Genomic DNA, 14,175 nt, shown 5'->3' with positions numbered 1-14,175 from the left:
TTTAAATTTGGCCAAACTGGGCAAAGTCAGCTAGATGCTGCAACTTACTGAATAAATATATTTAAATCCTTTCAAATCTGTAAAACTGAAATAATAGTTTGCTTCTTCCTGTAAGTCTATTGTTTCTTTAACTAAGGAGAATTTTCATTTTATGTAATTATGTGACCTCCCTCTCCAGCAGGTTCCTTTTTTCATACAAACAGATTGCAAATGACTTCAGGTGGAATAAAGGATATATGGTAGGACAGAAAAGATGGTCAAGGAATCCTTTTCTTTGCAGCCATTTGTCTATTAAAAATGCCCTCCACACCTGCATTTCTCTCACAAACAATAACATGGTGACCTTTCTTTTAACTGCCATGGGAAAAAGATCAGTTGGGGAGGGGGAGAAACCACATTTTTAATCTTAAACCACCTGTTATGTGATTAAAAGTCCTTAGAGCAGAGGGAGAATGCATATAGAACTACCTGCGCCATGTAGTTTTGCCTTTGATGTGATTATTGAAAATGGTGAATGGATTTAGAAATTAGTTTGAACAGAGATTTCATATGTAAATTAACAGTGTCTGAGTCTTTTTACTGTTATTTTATTTATTTTGATTTACATTAGCAATTAACTAACAAAATATTGTATCATTTTCTTCTATCTAAGGGTAATAGCTTGTTTATTCAATCATTAGTGGATTCTCATTTCTTTTAGTTTCTCCAGTATCTCTGCATTATATAATAATGCACGGTAAAATCTAAAAAAAGCAGAAAGTGTAAATTAGGAGGAACAGTTAAAAGTAAATGATAAGTGATATTTCTGTTATACAACTGTTTTTAAGACATGTTTATTCTAGAAACATGTATCAAATTGAGTTTATCTGAATCAACTTAGTTCAATCCCTTACCATTTATTTTCATTGGGATATAACAGTAAAATATTCACCTCAATAACCAGAGAATGCAAACTACCTTTTCCCAAGTAAAACAGTTTACTGAGCCATATTGGAGAGAAAGCTTGTCACTTAGAACAAATTAATCCAAGACTTCTGTAAATTTTAAGTAATCAAACTAGCATTTTAGCATATTTTCCTGTGCTTGCAATTTGGAATTCCCAAGTCAACTGGTTGCGCAAGTGTGCACTTTTCCTCATGCAACATCCAAGATTGGAATCCTCTGAAAATTGTATCTCAACAGAAAAGCTCTCTGACTTTCAGTCAAGATGGCACTGTTGTTAGAGATCAACATTCTGACATCCCGCATAGTATTTATACAGTGATATCCTTTTAATTATTACTTTAATTGAAGCTGGGAGAATTAGAAACAAGTAGATTATTTTCTGTTCTAAATATCTGAGAGAACTCATTTATTGTTTGTTTGGGTAGTACCCAAGTTATGTTCCACCACCATCTTTCCCTATTATGGCAATAATTTCATCAACTACCAAGAATAACAGTAAATGTTAGAAGGCATCTTGGAAGTCTTCTAATCCCACCCTCTGCACAAGCAGGAGACCCTATACCTTTCTGGACAAATGATTGTCCAATCTCTGAGTAAAAACTATAGTCATGACAACTTTTTTCTTTAAAAAGTTTTCATGACTATTATTTGAAAGCCATTAAAGCCATTAAAGATTAGGGCTGTGGAAGTCGTTTAAAGGTTATGTTTTGGAAACATCCCAAATGAAGCACCTCTTCAAACTGACTGTTTCAGAAGCTGCTTCTGGCTGTCTCCACGTGTATGGGCATGCACCTCTTTTAAAAGATTTATGCAGAATTATTAGTGATACCAATGAGGCTGAATATACAATATTTAAATTAGAAGATGGTAGAAAGTTGGAACTGATTTACTGAAAAACAGAAACAAAATGGGCGTTGGTTCTTACCTGACACGCCATTTCTCTTCGAGCTGTGAGGATCGTCCAGAGAGTGGGTGGAGCTTCAGTCTCTGCTGTTGTAGGCTGAGCTTAATTTCTGAGGAACGCTCCACCTTCCATCACGTGGCTTGCCATCGCGTTCCCCAGTTTATGTGAAGACGAGAGGAAAACAGACATTCTTGCTCTCCTCTTACTAAACTTAAAGTGCATTGGCCGAAACAAGACCCCACCAGACAGTGAAAGAAAAAGGGAGGGGCTGGACGATCCTCACAGCTCGAAGAGAAATGGCGTGTCAGGTAAGAACCAACGCCCATTCTCCTTAGAGCTGCTCGGATCGTCCAGAGAGTGGGACATACCAAAGCTGGGACCTGTCCTACGGGAGGGGCACCGTCTGGTCTGTAGACTCCTTGGGTTCCCTGAGTACCCTCTGAAGGACCCTTCTACCGAAAGAAGCCTCCGCTGCGGCATACCTATCGATTTTGTAATGCCGAATGAAGGGCGACGGGGAGGCCCATGTTGCTGCCCGGCAAATGTCGAGTATTGGGGCCTGGGTAGCCCAGGCGGCTGAAGTTGCCGCACTCCTGCTGGAGTGAGCCGTGATACCCCTAGGCACTTGAAAGGCCTGTGCCTGGTATGCCTTGGAAATGGCCGCCCTTATCCAACGGCCTATGGTGGTTGAGGGTACCTTGAGCCCTTGTGACTTTGGTTGAAAGGATATAAACAGGGCCTCGGATTTACGGAAGGTCTGAGTACGCTTAATATAGATCCGCAAGGCACGTCTGACGTCTAAAGTGTGCCATAGTCTCTCCTTTTCATGAGTTGGCTTGGGACAAAAATTGGGAAGGATAAGTTCTTGAGCCCTGTGGAAAACCGAGTTAATCTTGGGTAGAAAGGAAGGGTCAAGTCGGAGGACCACCCGGTCGAGATGGAAGACGCACAGGTCTTTCCTAACCGACAGAGCAGCGATCTCTGAGATCCTACGGGCTGATGTAATTGCGACCAGGAACACTACTTTGTAGGATAGGAACTGGAGAGAGACCTCTCTTAGGGGTTCGAAGGGTGGCTTAGTGAGAGAAGTCAGGACCCTGTTGAGATCCCAGGTCGGATACCGGTGAAGGGACGGTGGCTGTAAGTTTGTGGCCCCTTTCAGAAAGGCTCGGATGCGGGGATGGTGGGAGAGGGAACTGACACCCTTGCAGGAAATGACGGTGGATAAGGCTGCCACCTGACGCCTTAGTGTGTTGGGGGACAGTCCCTTGCTGAGACCCTCTTGGAGAAAATCGAGAATTTGGGCAATAGATGGGTCAGTTGGGTCAATGGAGAGATTGGCACACCATTTGCGGAAAATGGCCCAAGTGGCGTCGTAAATCCTTCTGGTGGAGGGACGCCTGGCTGCTAAAATGGTAGCAATGACTTCGGAGGAGAAATTTTCTCTCTTCAGACGTTCCCGCTCAACCTCCAGACGGCTAGTTGGAGCCATTGGGGGTCTGGGTGAAGAAGGAGGCCTTGAGACAGGGAGATCCTGTCTGCTGGAATCCTCCAGGGAGGGACTACAGATAGGCTGCGGAGGTCCGCGAACCAAGAGCGGCGGGGCCAATAGGGAGCTACGAGAAGCAATTCCGCTCTCTCGTGGAGTACCTTTTGAAGGACTCTGGGCACCAGCGCCAGAGGAGGGAAGGCGTAAAGGAGGCCCGAGGGCCACGGGCATCGAAGGGCGTTGTGGTTCTCCGCCCCTAGGGACGGGAATCTCGAAACGAACCTTGGGAGTTGGGTATTGAGGGGGGAGGCAAACAGGTCTACTGCTGGCAGGCCGAATATTGCTGTCGCCTCCCTGAACAGGGCCGGGTGGAGGCGCCACTCCGCCTGGTCTATGGTGGCCCTGCTCAACCAGTCTGCTCGGGTGTTGTCGATACCTGAAATGTGGTCTGCCCTGAGTGAAAGGAGGTGAGACTCTGCCCACCGACAGAGGCGCTCGGTCTCCCTCATTAGGCGTGATGACTGAGTGCCCCCCTGCTTGTTGACATGAGCTTTGGCTGTTATGTTGTCGGTGAGAATGAGAACGTGGCAGCCCTGTACCTGAGGGAGGAAACTGCGGAGGGGCAGGTGGATGGCGCGAAGCTCTAACCAGTTTATGTTGCACATCCTTTCTGTTGCTGACCATCTGCCCTGCGCTGTGAGGGACTGTAGGTGGGTGCCCCATCCGGACAGACTGGCGTCTGTGGTGACGGTGAGTCTTGGGGGCTCCTTGAGGAGGCAGCCCTTGTTGATCGACGCCTTGCTCCACCAAAGGAGGGAGGTGAGAACCCTTGGTGAGACCTTGACCTTGCACCTTGAGTTGCTCGATCCGGCTCTTTGGTACGGGAGCAGAAACCACTGGAGGGATCTGGAGTGGAAACGGGCCCAGGGAATAACGGAAATACAAGATATCATTTTTCCTAGCAACTTGGTTAGTTCGAGGAGGGGGACCCTCTTAAGTCGTCTGATGAGTTTAACTGATTTTTGAATGCTGAGTATTCTCTCCGGAGAGATGAATACCCTCCCTTTGACCGTGTCTATTATAGTCCCCAGGTGAGATATCCTGGTGGAAGGGGCCAACTGGCTTTTCTTCCAATTGATGAGGAACCCGTGTTCCTGGAGAGTGGTGAGGGTAATTTGGGTATCCCTGACGGCTTGTTCCCTGGAAGAGGATAGGATGAGGATATCATCCAGGTAACAGTGGAGTCGCACCGGGATGGTTCTAAGGTGGGCAGCCAGGGCGGCCAGGACCTTGGTGAAGGTTCTGGGGCCAGAGGCCAACCCGAATGGGAGGGCCACATATTGGAAGTGGAGGTTATTGTAGCTAAAGCGCAGAAATTTGGAGTGGGAGGGTCGAATTGGGATGTGTAAATATGCCTCAGAGAGGTCAATGGATGACAACCAGTCTCCCTGTCTAACACCCAGGAGGATGGATTGCAGCGTGTTCATTTTGAATTTGCGGTATACAAGATGGCGATTTAGCCGCTTTAAGTCCAAAATCGCCCTCCATCCCCCCGAGTGTTTGGGCACCACAAATAAGTGGGAGTAGAATCCCTGTCCCCTTTGGGACGGAGGAATGGGCTGGATGGCCTGTATGTCAAGTAGGTGCTGAATTGCTGAATCCATGAGGTTGCGTTTGGTGTGGTTCTTGGAGAGGGGACACGTCATGTAGAAATCGGGGGTGTAGAGAGGAACTCGAGGGCAAGGCCAAACCTGATGGTGTCCCTGACCCAGGCGTCCGAAGTGGAAGAGTCCCACTGGTTAGCGAAGTTTTTAAGTTGCCCGCCTATGGGAATTAAGTCAGGTGGCTTATCTGGAGCGCCGGAAGGGCCTGCTGCCAGAGCCACGAAAGGGCCTCTTGAAGTTACCGCCTCTCCTATGCCTATCAAAGGGGTCGGACCTGTCCTGGGGCTGTCCTGAACCAAAGGGAGTTGGGTATTGAGGGGGGAGGCAAACAGGTCTACTGCTGGCAGGCCGAATATTGCTGTCGCCTCCATGAACAGGGCTCGCCTTTGGTACCTGGGAGGGAAGAGGGGTTGGGGATAGGGACGAAAGGGGGCCCTCCGAAAGGGCTGCAGGGATCTGGGTTCTGACTTACGGGTGAGGGAAGGGAGGAATTTCTTTTTGTTCCTTCCTTCGACTAGGAGAGGATCCAGGGATGGTCCGAACAGTTTATTTCCCACGAGGGAGGCAGAGGCTAGTTTCACCTTATTCTTGAGATCTGCCTGCCAGTGCCTGAGCCAGAGCAGGCGGCGGGCCGAGACGTGGGAGGAAATGGCGCGGGAGGAGAATTTTACGGAGTGAAAGGTGGCGTCTGATGAAAACTTGGCCGCGGCCGTAATCTTGGCAATGTCCTGATGGGCGCGGATATTGGAGGTCGGGACATGTTGCTTAAGCTGGCGAAGCCAGCGAATGGACGACCTGATGAAGAAGGAAGCGGCCGTGGCCGCTCTGATCGCCCATGCGTCCGACTGGTGAGCTCGCCATAAGGCCAGCTCCGACCACTTCTCCTCCGGCCTCAGAGCCTCTAAAGGGTCACTGAGGGCGGAGGAAGAGGCCAGGCCCACGACGGGCTCATCAACCTCCGGGGTGCTCAGCAGGTTGGAGAGCTCTGGGTCAAGGTTGAAGAACCTTTTATCATGGGCCGAAGGAGCCGGGGGGGCAGCTGAGGAGGCCAGTTGCTTGGACACCAGGTCCAGGAAGATGGGGGGGTTGGGATGACCTCGGCCTCCACCACCGGCTGTTTAAACATGGAGTCCTCTGGTCCTTCCGGAACCAAAGGAGTGGGATCAGAGGGGCTCTGAGTAGTTAGAGCCGAGATGTTCCTGGCTTTGTAGAGGAGGGATTTGAATAGTTGGGGCTTGAAGAGCCCTACAAAAGCGGGTTGGTCGGGGGTGAGCCCTTCGTCCTCGGACATCTCCGCCTCTGATGGTTCTGAGTCCGGAAGGGGTTCGTTGTATTGTAAGGACCCCAGGTCAAATTGTTCCTCCTCCTCCTCCCTGCACAAATCTAGGTCCCCTTCCGCCTCCTCCTCGTCCTTCCTGACTGAGGGGGAAACCTCCCCCTGGAGAGGTCCCTGATCATGAGACGGTTGCGGAATGAGTGGGAATGATCTTACGGATTCGGTGGCCTGTGGAGGCAACCCCGGTCTAGCCATCTGCTGCATTCCTTCCGCAATTCCCTGGCAGATAGCCATCTCCATCCAGGCTCTGAGCTGCTCCGGAACCACCTGAATGAGAGGTTCCTCCTGGCGCAGGCCGGCGGCCGTGGGCATGAAGGTAGCCTCTGGAGTTCGCCTGGCTGGTGTTCCAGGGGCCTGGTGTCCTTGAGAGGGTGAGCTGTGCCTGGATAGGGAGGAAAAAGCTGCAGGAGGGGGGAGAAGAGCAGAGGAAGAAGGAGTGGCTGGTGCTAGAGGCACTGATCCTGCCTGTCTGGTGCGTTTGTCTATTTCTTTTCTAACGCCTTGTGTCGTCTTAGGGCGTCCCTTTGGGAGGCTTTGGAGGCCTCCTTAGCCTGGCTGCGCAGGTGGTGGGTTTTTGATTTGGCCTTTAAGGAAGGGCCTCTTGAGGGATTGCCTTCTGCCATTTTTGATAATTGAGGAAGATAAAGGATCAGATATGAGGCGGTTGGCGCGCCTAGGGGTCGACCTACAACGAAGGCCGGGAGCCCTGGGAAATTCTTTTGCGCCCCCCCGTTTATTAATCGTTTATGATTAATCTGTTTGTCTTATTTGTTCTTGTTTCTTTGTATTTTTATTTTATTTATTTATTTATTTATTTTTATTTTTTTATTTTTTTTGTAAACTATGCAATTAGGCCGCCTTTCTCCGTCTCTTAATTTTCTACAGATCTTGTTGAAGGTCTCCTTTCCTTTTTTTTTTTTTTTTTAGAAGGACTGATTAGGTTGATCAAGGCACGACAGATGCCTTAAGGGCGAAGCCAGGCCTGTACCAGACTGCCTTCCCAGGCGGAACCGGGCGGAAGTGGTGAGTAAGAAACCGCGGCCGCTACGGCTGGCTGCGGGGAAAGCCAACAACTGAAGAATAAAACCAAGCCTCCAACAGAACGATTCACAATTAACAAATAAATTCACTTCTGAGCAGGCCTGCCGGTCCTGCTGCTTTAATTCGGCCCGCTGCAGCGATCGGAGAGATAAGGCGAAAACAAAATGGCGCCCGGCCACGAGGCGGTGCTAAAATGGCGGCCGCTACTACGTGGACTTACAGGGGCCCTTCTGCAGCGACCAGAGGACTCCCCAGGGGCAATCCAAGGTCCCCAGGGGAAGGACAAACAGAAAGGAACCCAAAGAAGTTAAAACGGCAGAAAAAACAGAGTTTGGAGGGGGGGGAATGGAGCAAAACGGAGCGTTTTAAAGCAATCGAACAAAAACCGGCAGTAAGGCAATGGGAAGGGGTGGGGGGGCAGCTTGTAAGGTTTGCTAGCCTTCCCCCTGACTCCCCCTGGGGCCGGGAGAGCCTCCCAGGGGATTCTAGAAATTAAATAGGACCAGCTGCGCAGGGCTAAGGGAGGAAAACAATAAATTAATCAAATACAACCTTGAGAGAAGAAATACGAGGCAATTAGGGCTTTCCTGAAACGGCCAAGAGCACAATCCAAAAACTGCCTACTCTGCACGAGGGCTGAGCATAAACTGGGGAACGCGATGGCAAGCCACGTGATGGAAGGTGGAGCGTTCCTCAGAAATTAAGCTCAGCCTACAACAGCAGAGACTGAAGCTCCACCCACTCTCTGGACGATCCGAGCAGCTCTAAGGAGAATAATGTTTCTTAAATCTAGGTTTGGTTGACATAATTTATATTTAATTAGAATGCAAGAACAAGCAGCAAAAGGCCAACCAATTCTTTTTATGGGAATAGTAATAGTCTTTTCCAGGAGATTATCAGCTAAATATTGAAAGGGCTTCCAGCTTCTCCTTTTGGTACACCTTTTTTTTCTGTTTCCCGTCAGTGAGAACACAACAAATATCACCCTTGAAACTGAATCTTAAAACAATAAAATTAAAACCCTACCCAATAATATCCATGTTGCTAGTCAGTAGATGAGGATCAAACCCCTGACAGAGCTTGCAGAAGTTAGTCCATATAGAAAGAATAGATTATGGACATGTATTGTGCAGTTCTCAAGATTAGCTGTCAAAAATAACATATTCCAAAGCCATGATCTATGAAGCATTGCATTATATTTATCCCAGATTATACTAAAAAAGTCCAACAATGTAGACAAAAGTTTAATATGATAAAAATACAGTTCAAGAGAATAAACTTCATTATTTCATTACATTTTCAGTCATTTTTGTTTGAAAATGAGAAGATAGCTAATTTTATACTCATGAAAATACCTCCTTAAGTTCCTTAGGTTGTTTTCAGGAAAAATCGGTACGTTACCATGTTGTATTTTATTGCCTACTTATGTGCATACTTCTAGGTTTTTTTCCTCTAATTTCTAGGTCCTAATTGAGCACCTACATTTTTGCCTGTTTTTTTAATCTCCCACTCTTTTATTTCTTTCTTTTTTAATCTCCACCTTAGTTTAAGACCCATATATTTTAACAGATTAATTTGGAGAATTTGATCCTTAGATTCCAATATGTTCCTCTAACTGTTCTACTCACACTCCATTTATATAAGGCTGCAAGATTCTGATATTAGATTTTGAATTAATGTTCAATTAACCTTAAATCAAAACAGATAGGATCCAGCAGCTATAACTTGTTTGGACAGAAAAAATATGGGTGCTTGTAAACTTTCAAGCAGGTTCTAACTATATTGGCTTACTTTACTTTCCACAGGTTTATTTAATCTCTCAATCATATTATTATTATTATTATGGTATGCCCTATCTTGATTAAATTTATATCATATCAGAAATGCCATTTAATCTGACTTTAGAACTTTTTCCTTGTAGGCGTAAGATTTTTCTATAAGTAGTTATTATGTTTTATATCAATGCTGAACATAATTTCTAATCTCATTTCATTAATATGTACGCTTGATAGACTGTCCGGTTATTCCCCAAATCAAAAGAAATCAGAGTTGATGCTTCTGGGTGATAAAACATATAGGGATTAATGTTTTAGGTTAATTCATGTATTGTGGTATAAAGATTCTTTGAAACTCTGTAAATATCTCTCCTATACTAAGACAAATGAAAGAAAATGTAAAAAAAAGTTCAAAATTATATGGTATTGGCTAGGAAAATGGAATCAAGATGAATATAACTCCAAGACTAAATTCAAGATGAGATGAATTACCTGACCTAGTGAAATACTGATAAATATTGAAATCTATTGTACTTATAAAAATATTATTGGTTGGAATTTTTTTTACCGTGAAAATATTACATTATAGAATAAAATCAACTCAAAATGAGCAGATGAATCCTTTTTTCACAGTATGCTGGACCTTTCATAATATCTTAGTTTCGACCAACTAGTTTTGATCATTTCCCTGTGAATTCTTGCAAATACATATATTCTAGAACATGCTATTTATTTAGTCTTGATGTCATTGTTTCTTGTTGGTATTGAAAAAAACAATTAGAAGCTTTGGAGAAATCAGTTAAAGCTCTTTTAAGAAATTAAAGGAAGGTGATAAAGGTGATACAAGTAACTTATTTAGTCTTTGGAATTATGTCCTTAAGTATCCTGACCTAATACAATAGTGGAAGTTTGCCTTAAATCTAAAAATCACTGTTAAACATCTTCATCTGGTTTTTTTTAAATCACATTTTGTGACTCATATTGTCAACAGATCACAAATGGAAAAGAGCCATTGCTCTTTACTAGAAAAGTTGCTTTGACTGTAGACTTGGATTCAATCTATGATATTTATTTAATACATGTTGTATAATATGGCTGAATATTCTCTGTGACCAACCCTACTAAAATATAATGCACTCATATAGGACAAGTTACTTGTGCTAAAACTTTAATGCTTTGGAGGGAAATTACATGCTGACCTGAGGTTTTTTTTTTAATGAATATAACAGCTGATAAAAAATGTTTTTTTCCTAAAGTGGTTTTGTCCTGAGGGTAGTAGCTGTAGAATTTCATGCAATTACTTCCAATGTTTGCAAGTCCCCAGAGGTAATAATTGGTCTACCTGTTGACATACTATTTCTCCTCTTCCGCTTTAAATGTAGGCAGCTGAATTGCATGCACATAGGTATAATTACCATCACTGATAGTGTTAGAGATGAACTTTCCCATCAGGGTTCTGTCAATCACCACTTGTTCCAGCTGTGGTCCAGAAAGGTTTAGAGACACCAGTATACCTGAAGGAAAGAGAAACTGAATCCAAAGAGACAGGAAAAAATAATAGTTGTAACTTATTAACACAAATTGTTAAGTTTCATATTAAATTTATATTTTAAAGGTCATATAATTCAACCACTGAAATGTGTCAAATGAAGTAAGAGATTATTAATAATCAAAGAAAAGCAAAAGCAAAGGAATGATATAAACATGTGTGAAAATGCTACTGAAGTACTTCCCTTAATTTGCATACACTATAATTAATAGAAGTATGCCATTTAAGTTTGAAATCTTTCTCCAGGTAGCTGCCTAGTGAAAACACAATTGAGTAATAAAAAGGCACCACAGACTCAAGCCAGTATGACCAAACTATTTAATAATCTGTATCTATGTGTTCCAAATGAAAAGAAAGTAGTGATGCCAAGAAGAAAAAATAGCGCCAGGTAAAAAATATGTATGTTTAAAAACTTCAAATAAGTTTGGGATGAAAATGAATACTGAACAATTGTTACAAAGTACAATTAGTACAAACGCATGTGTAGTTCTCGTCTAATAACACTAAATGGGACAGGAAACTGTCATTTAGTGATGTAGTAAAAGAACGCAAAATAGGACTGCACAATAAACAATGGCAGTTCCGGCAAACCCAGTTGCCATCATTAATCAAGGACTGGATGAATTGTTAAGCAAAGACCTCATACAACCGTGACTTTTGTCTTCCTGCCAGCTTCTCCGTTTACTTTGGTTGCCAGCAGCAGGGAAATTTGCAAATTGACTGTAGGGCACTGCACAGACCATAAGTGCAAAGTTCAGTCATAGCAACCATTCAGGGATGTTGTAAATTTGAATGGTCACTGAACGAATGGTTATTAAACAAGAATGACCTGAACTTACTTCTTATACAGTTCATCGAATGCATCTATCTATCTATCTATCTATCTATCTATCTATCTATCTATCTATCTATCTATCTATCTATCTCTGTCAGAATTTTCAGAATGCTTCAGAGCATGCTTCAGAGCCAATTTTATGTAGTGATTAAAATGCTGGCCTAGAAATCAGGAGTTCTAGTCCTGCCTTAAGCATAAAAGTCAAGCTGGGTAATTTTGGGCCAATCACTTCCTCTTAGCCCATCTCCCAGGGTTGTTTGTGTAGGGAAATTTTATAATATATTTCTATGCTGCCCATCTCCCTGACAGGGCAACCCTATTGTAGGTAGCTTAGTAAACATAAAAAGACAAATAGAAAAGCAATTAAAATTTTAATACTATACAAAAACCAGAACCAAGGAGATTGACAGAGGAGAAGTATTATGTATGTTTATTGCCTTGAATTACTTATAAATAATAAAGGTGGGATAAAAATCTAATAAATAAATAAAATTTACAACTACCATTTACATTTGCATTAGGACTCGTTTCTTCTCCACTCCCGATTCCTTTTCCTCTGGATTTAGGACTTGTTTCAGTGACTAGACTCTATGCTATATTACACAGCTCCCCCTCTATTGTGCTACTTAATATAATGAAGAAAAGGAAAAGGAGCAGATCTCTCACTGACCTGGTTCCTCAACCTTCTCTGAAGCAATCCAAGATTGAGGACTTTGTTTTAGCTCATCCTCTTGGTTTGAAAGCTCCTGCTCCCTTTTGTCTGGCTGCTGCAGGTTGTCACGATCTTCCAATGGTTAAGGGCGTTGCCCCCCCCGAGTTGAGAACAAAGGCTTATCTAAAACTACGGCCCGCAACCAATCCTTAAATGAGAGCACCCTTACAGAACTTTTGGCTCAGCAATATTTCTTAGTTGCAGAAACTACAGCGAGCATTCAGCTCCAGCTGGATAAAATATTAAGTACTTTAAACTACTTAGTTTCCTGGACTACCAGTGGGAGCCCTGGGTTGACAGCTTGGCAAGCCTCAGCAAAAGCCAATGTAATCCTACCAACAGTTCAAACTTTACATCTTTTGACGCAAACAGTCACCTGGTCTTATAGTCAAAACAGGTGGTCCTCATCATTAATCCCATTAATGGCAACTTACCTCACCTGGGTTCAACACAGCTGGCGAGGGGCCATATATTACAGTTATTGGGGCTAAAAGCTGATGATTTGAAGAAGGTTGAACTTTTACCCTCTCCTGAATACTGCACTAGAGTGCTACTCAGTTTTGACAATTCCAACACCCCAAAACTATTTTTCAGAAGAGGATCCCTGTTAAGATCTTTTGGCATTTTGCCAAGAAGAGTCTTCAAAGATATGTCGATTAAGCCACTCTTGAGTAATCGACAATTTGTGAGTGGCAGGAGATTTATTGCCCCCAAAAGATCCTCAGCAGCACATATTAATGTGCCAACCTTGAATGCCATCTCGGATACTACATGACGTACTAATTATACACCTATTCCCACAAAACCTCCAGTTGGCATCCTCTCAGATGGTAGCCTGACTGTTCCTCCTACAACCGGTCAAATTAACCCCCCACAGCGAGTAACATCTTACCAGGAAGCTTCCCTTGATTTGATCAGCTGGGAAGAAATGGCCCCAAAGGAAGCGACACCAGCCCTGGGCACCCAAGGTTCCTTAGTAAATAAGACCCAGGTCAGTGCCTCTGGGATTCCATCTATTTATGAGACTGACTTATGTCAAGACAATTTGTGGAACCAGGAGGAGACACAGCTCTTCGACTCCTTTTGTGCGCTTCCACAATCAGAAAGGGCCCAAATCATAAATCATAAAGGATGCAGTCAAATCCAAGCTCTGGAGTCTTTCACTACCTGATAAGGATTCCCTTGGACTCCAGGGAGTCTATACTGATTTACCAACGAAAGTTCCCTGGGCGCTCTCTCCAGAATGTCTAATTCGTAAATTTGAAGATCCAGGGCTACTTCAAACTTCGTCTGTTGATGCTGCTGAATACTTGCCAGCTAAGCAACCAATTAATGCCACAAGTACGAACTGGAGTGCGCTTAGAGCCCTACAGCCTCATGAACAAGGCTCGCCTCCCCTCCCTCCTTCCCTGCCTTTGCCTCCTAAGAGGATGACGCTGCCACTTAACAACGGGTGTATCTTTTCGGATCTGAAGGGCGCTCTGGGAAAAATTAATCACACAGAATGACTATTAAATCTGGCAAAAAAAAAACGCCCCTGCGCACTTAAGTGCCTTTCGTGGAACATAGCAGGCTGGGGTAGAAGGTGTGGTACCACAGAATTCGCCAACTATATTCACTCATTTGATGTGGTTCTGTTTCAGGAGACCTGGGCATGCGATAACAGCAGTGATCCCCAACCTTTTTTATGCCGCGGCCCGGTACCGGCATCAGCTGGGCGCCGCGGCCCGGTACCGGCATCAGCTGGGCACCGCCATCTTTTTTTGATGAAAAAGTGCTTCCGGTGAGCTTTCTACCCGGAAAAGCTCACCGGAAGCACTTTTTCATCAAAAAAAGATGGCGGCGCCCAGCAACCAGCGGCCCGGTAGGACTTGTTCCGCGGACCGGTACCGGTCCGTGGACCGGTGGTTGGGGACCCCTGCCTT

At 44.4% G+C, this 14,175-nt stretch overlaps 2 protein-coding genes and 1 long non-coding RNA gene across 4 annotated transcripts in view; 1 reads left to right on the top strand and 2 right to left on the bottom strand.

The window, feature by feature from the left end:
- The window catches only part of WDPCP (WD repeat containing planar cell polarity effector), a 173,843-nt gene that overhangs the window by 119,503 nt on the left and 40,165 nt on the right, over positions 1-14,175 (bottom strand). For both annotated transcript variants that reach the window (XM_026668428.2, XM_026668429.2), the window contains exon 7: positions 10,570-10,684. In XM_026668428.2, the coding sequence (XP_026524213.2) occupies positions 10,570-10,684 (115 nt within the window). The remainder of the gene's footprint in view (positions 1-10,569; positions 10,685-14,175) is intronic.
- Positions 1-14,175, top strand: part of LOC148133057 (uncharacterized) — an 80,080-nt gene that overhangs the window by 38,322 nt on the left and 27,583 nt on the right. The window lies entirely within an intron of this gene.
- Positions 2,235-6,754, bottom strand: LOC148133058 (uncharacterized). Its single transcript, XM_087949124.1, has 2 exons — positions 6,495-6,754; positions 2,235-4,244 (listed from the first exon to the last, which is right to left on the bottom strand). Exons 1-2 carry the CDS (start codon positions 6,648-6,650, stop codon positions 2,235-2,237), a joined length of 2,166 nt encoding a protein of 721 aa, XP_087805250.1. The 5' UTR covers positions 6,651-6,754.

The sequence above is a fragment of the Notechis scutatus genome, chromosome 1 (assembly GCF_049901735.1).
Source record: "Notechis scutatus isolate UNSWTSFEM ecotype Mainland chromosome 1, rNotScu1.2, whole genome shotgun sequence".
NCBI classification, from domain to species: Eukaryota; Metazoa; Chordata; class Lepidosauria; order Squamata; family Elapidae; genus Notechis; species Notechis scutatus.
Note: the sequence above shows the minus strand (reverse complement) of the source record. Positions and strands in the feature narration are given on the sequence as shown.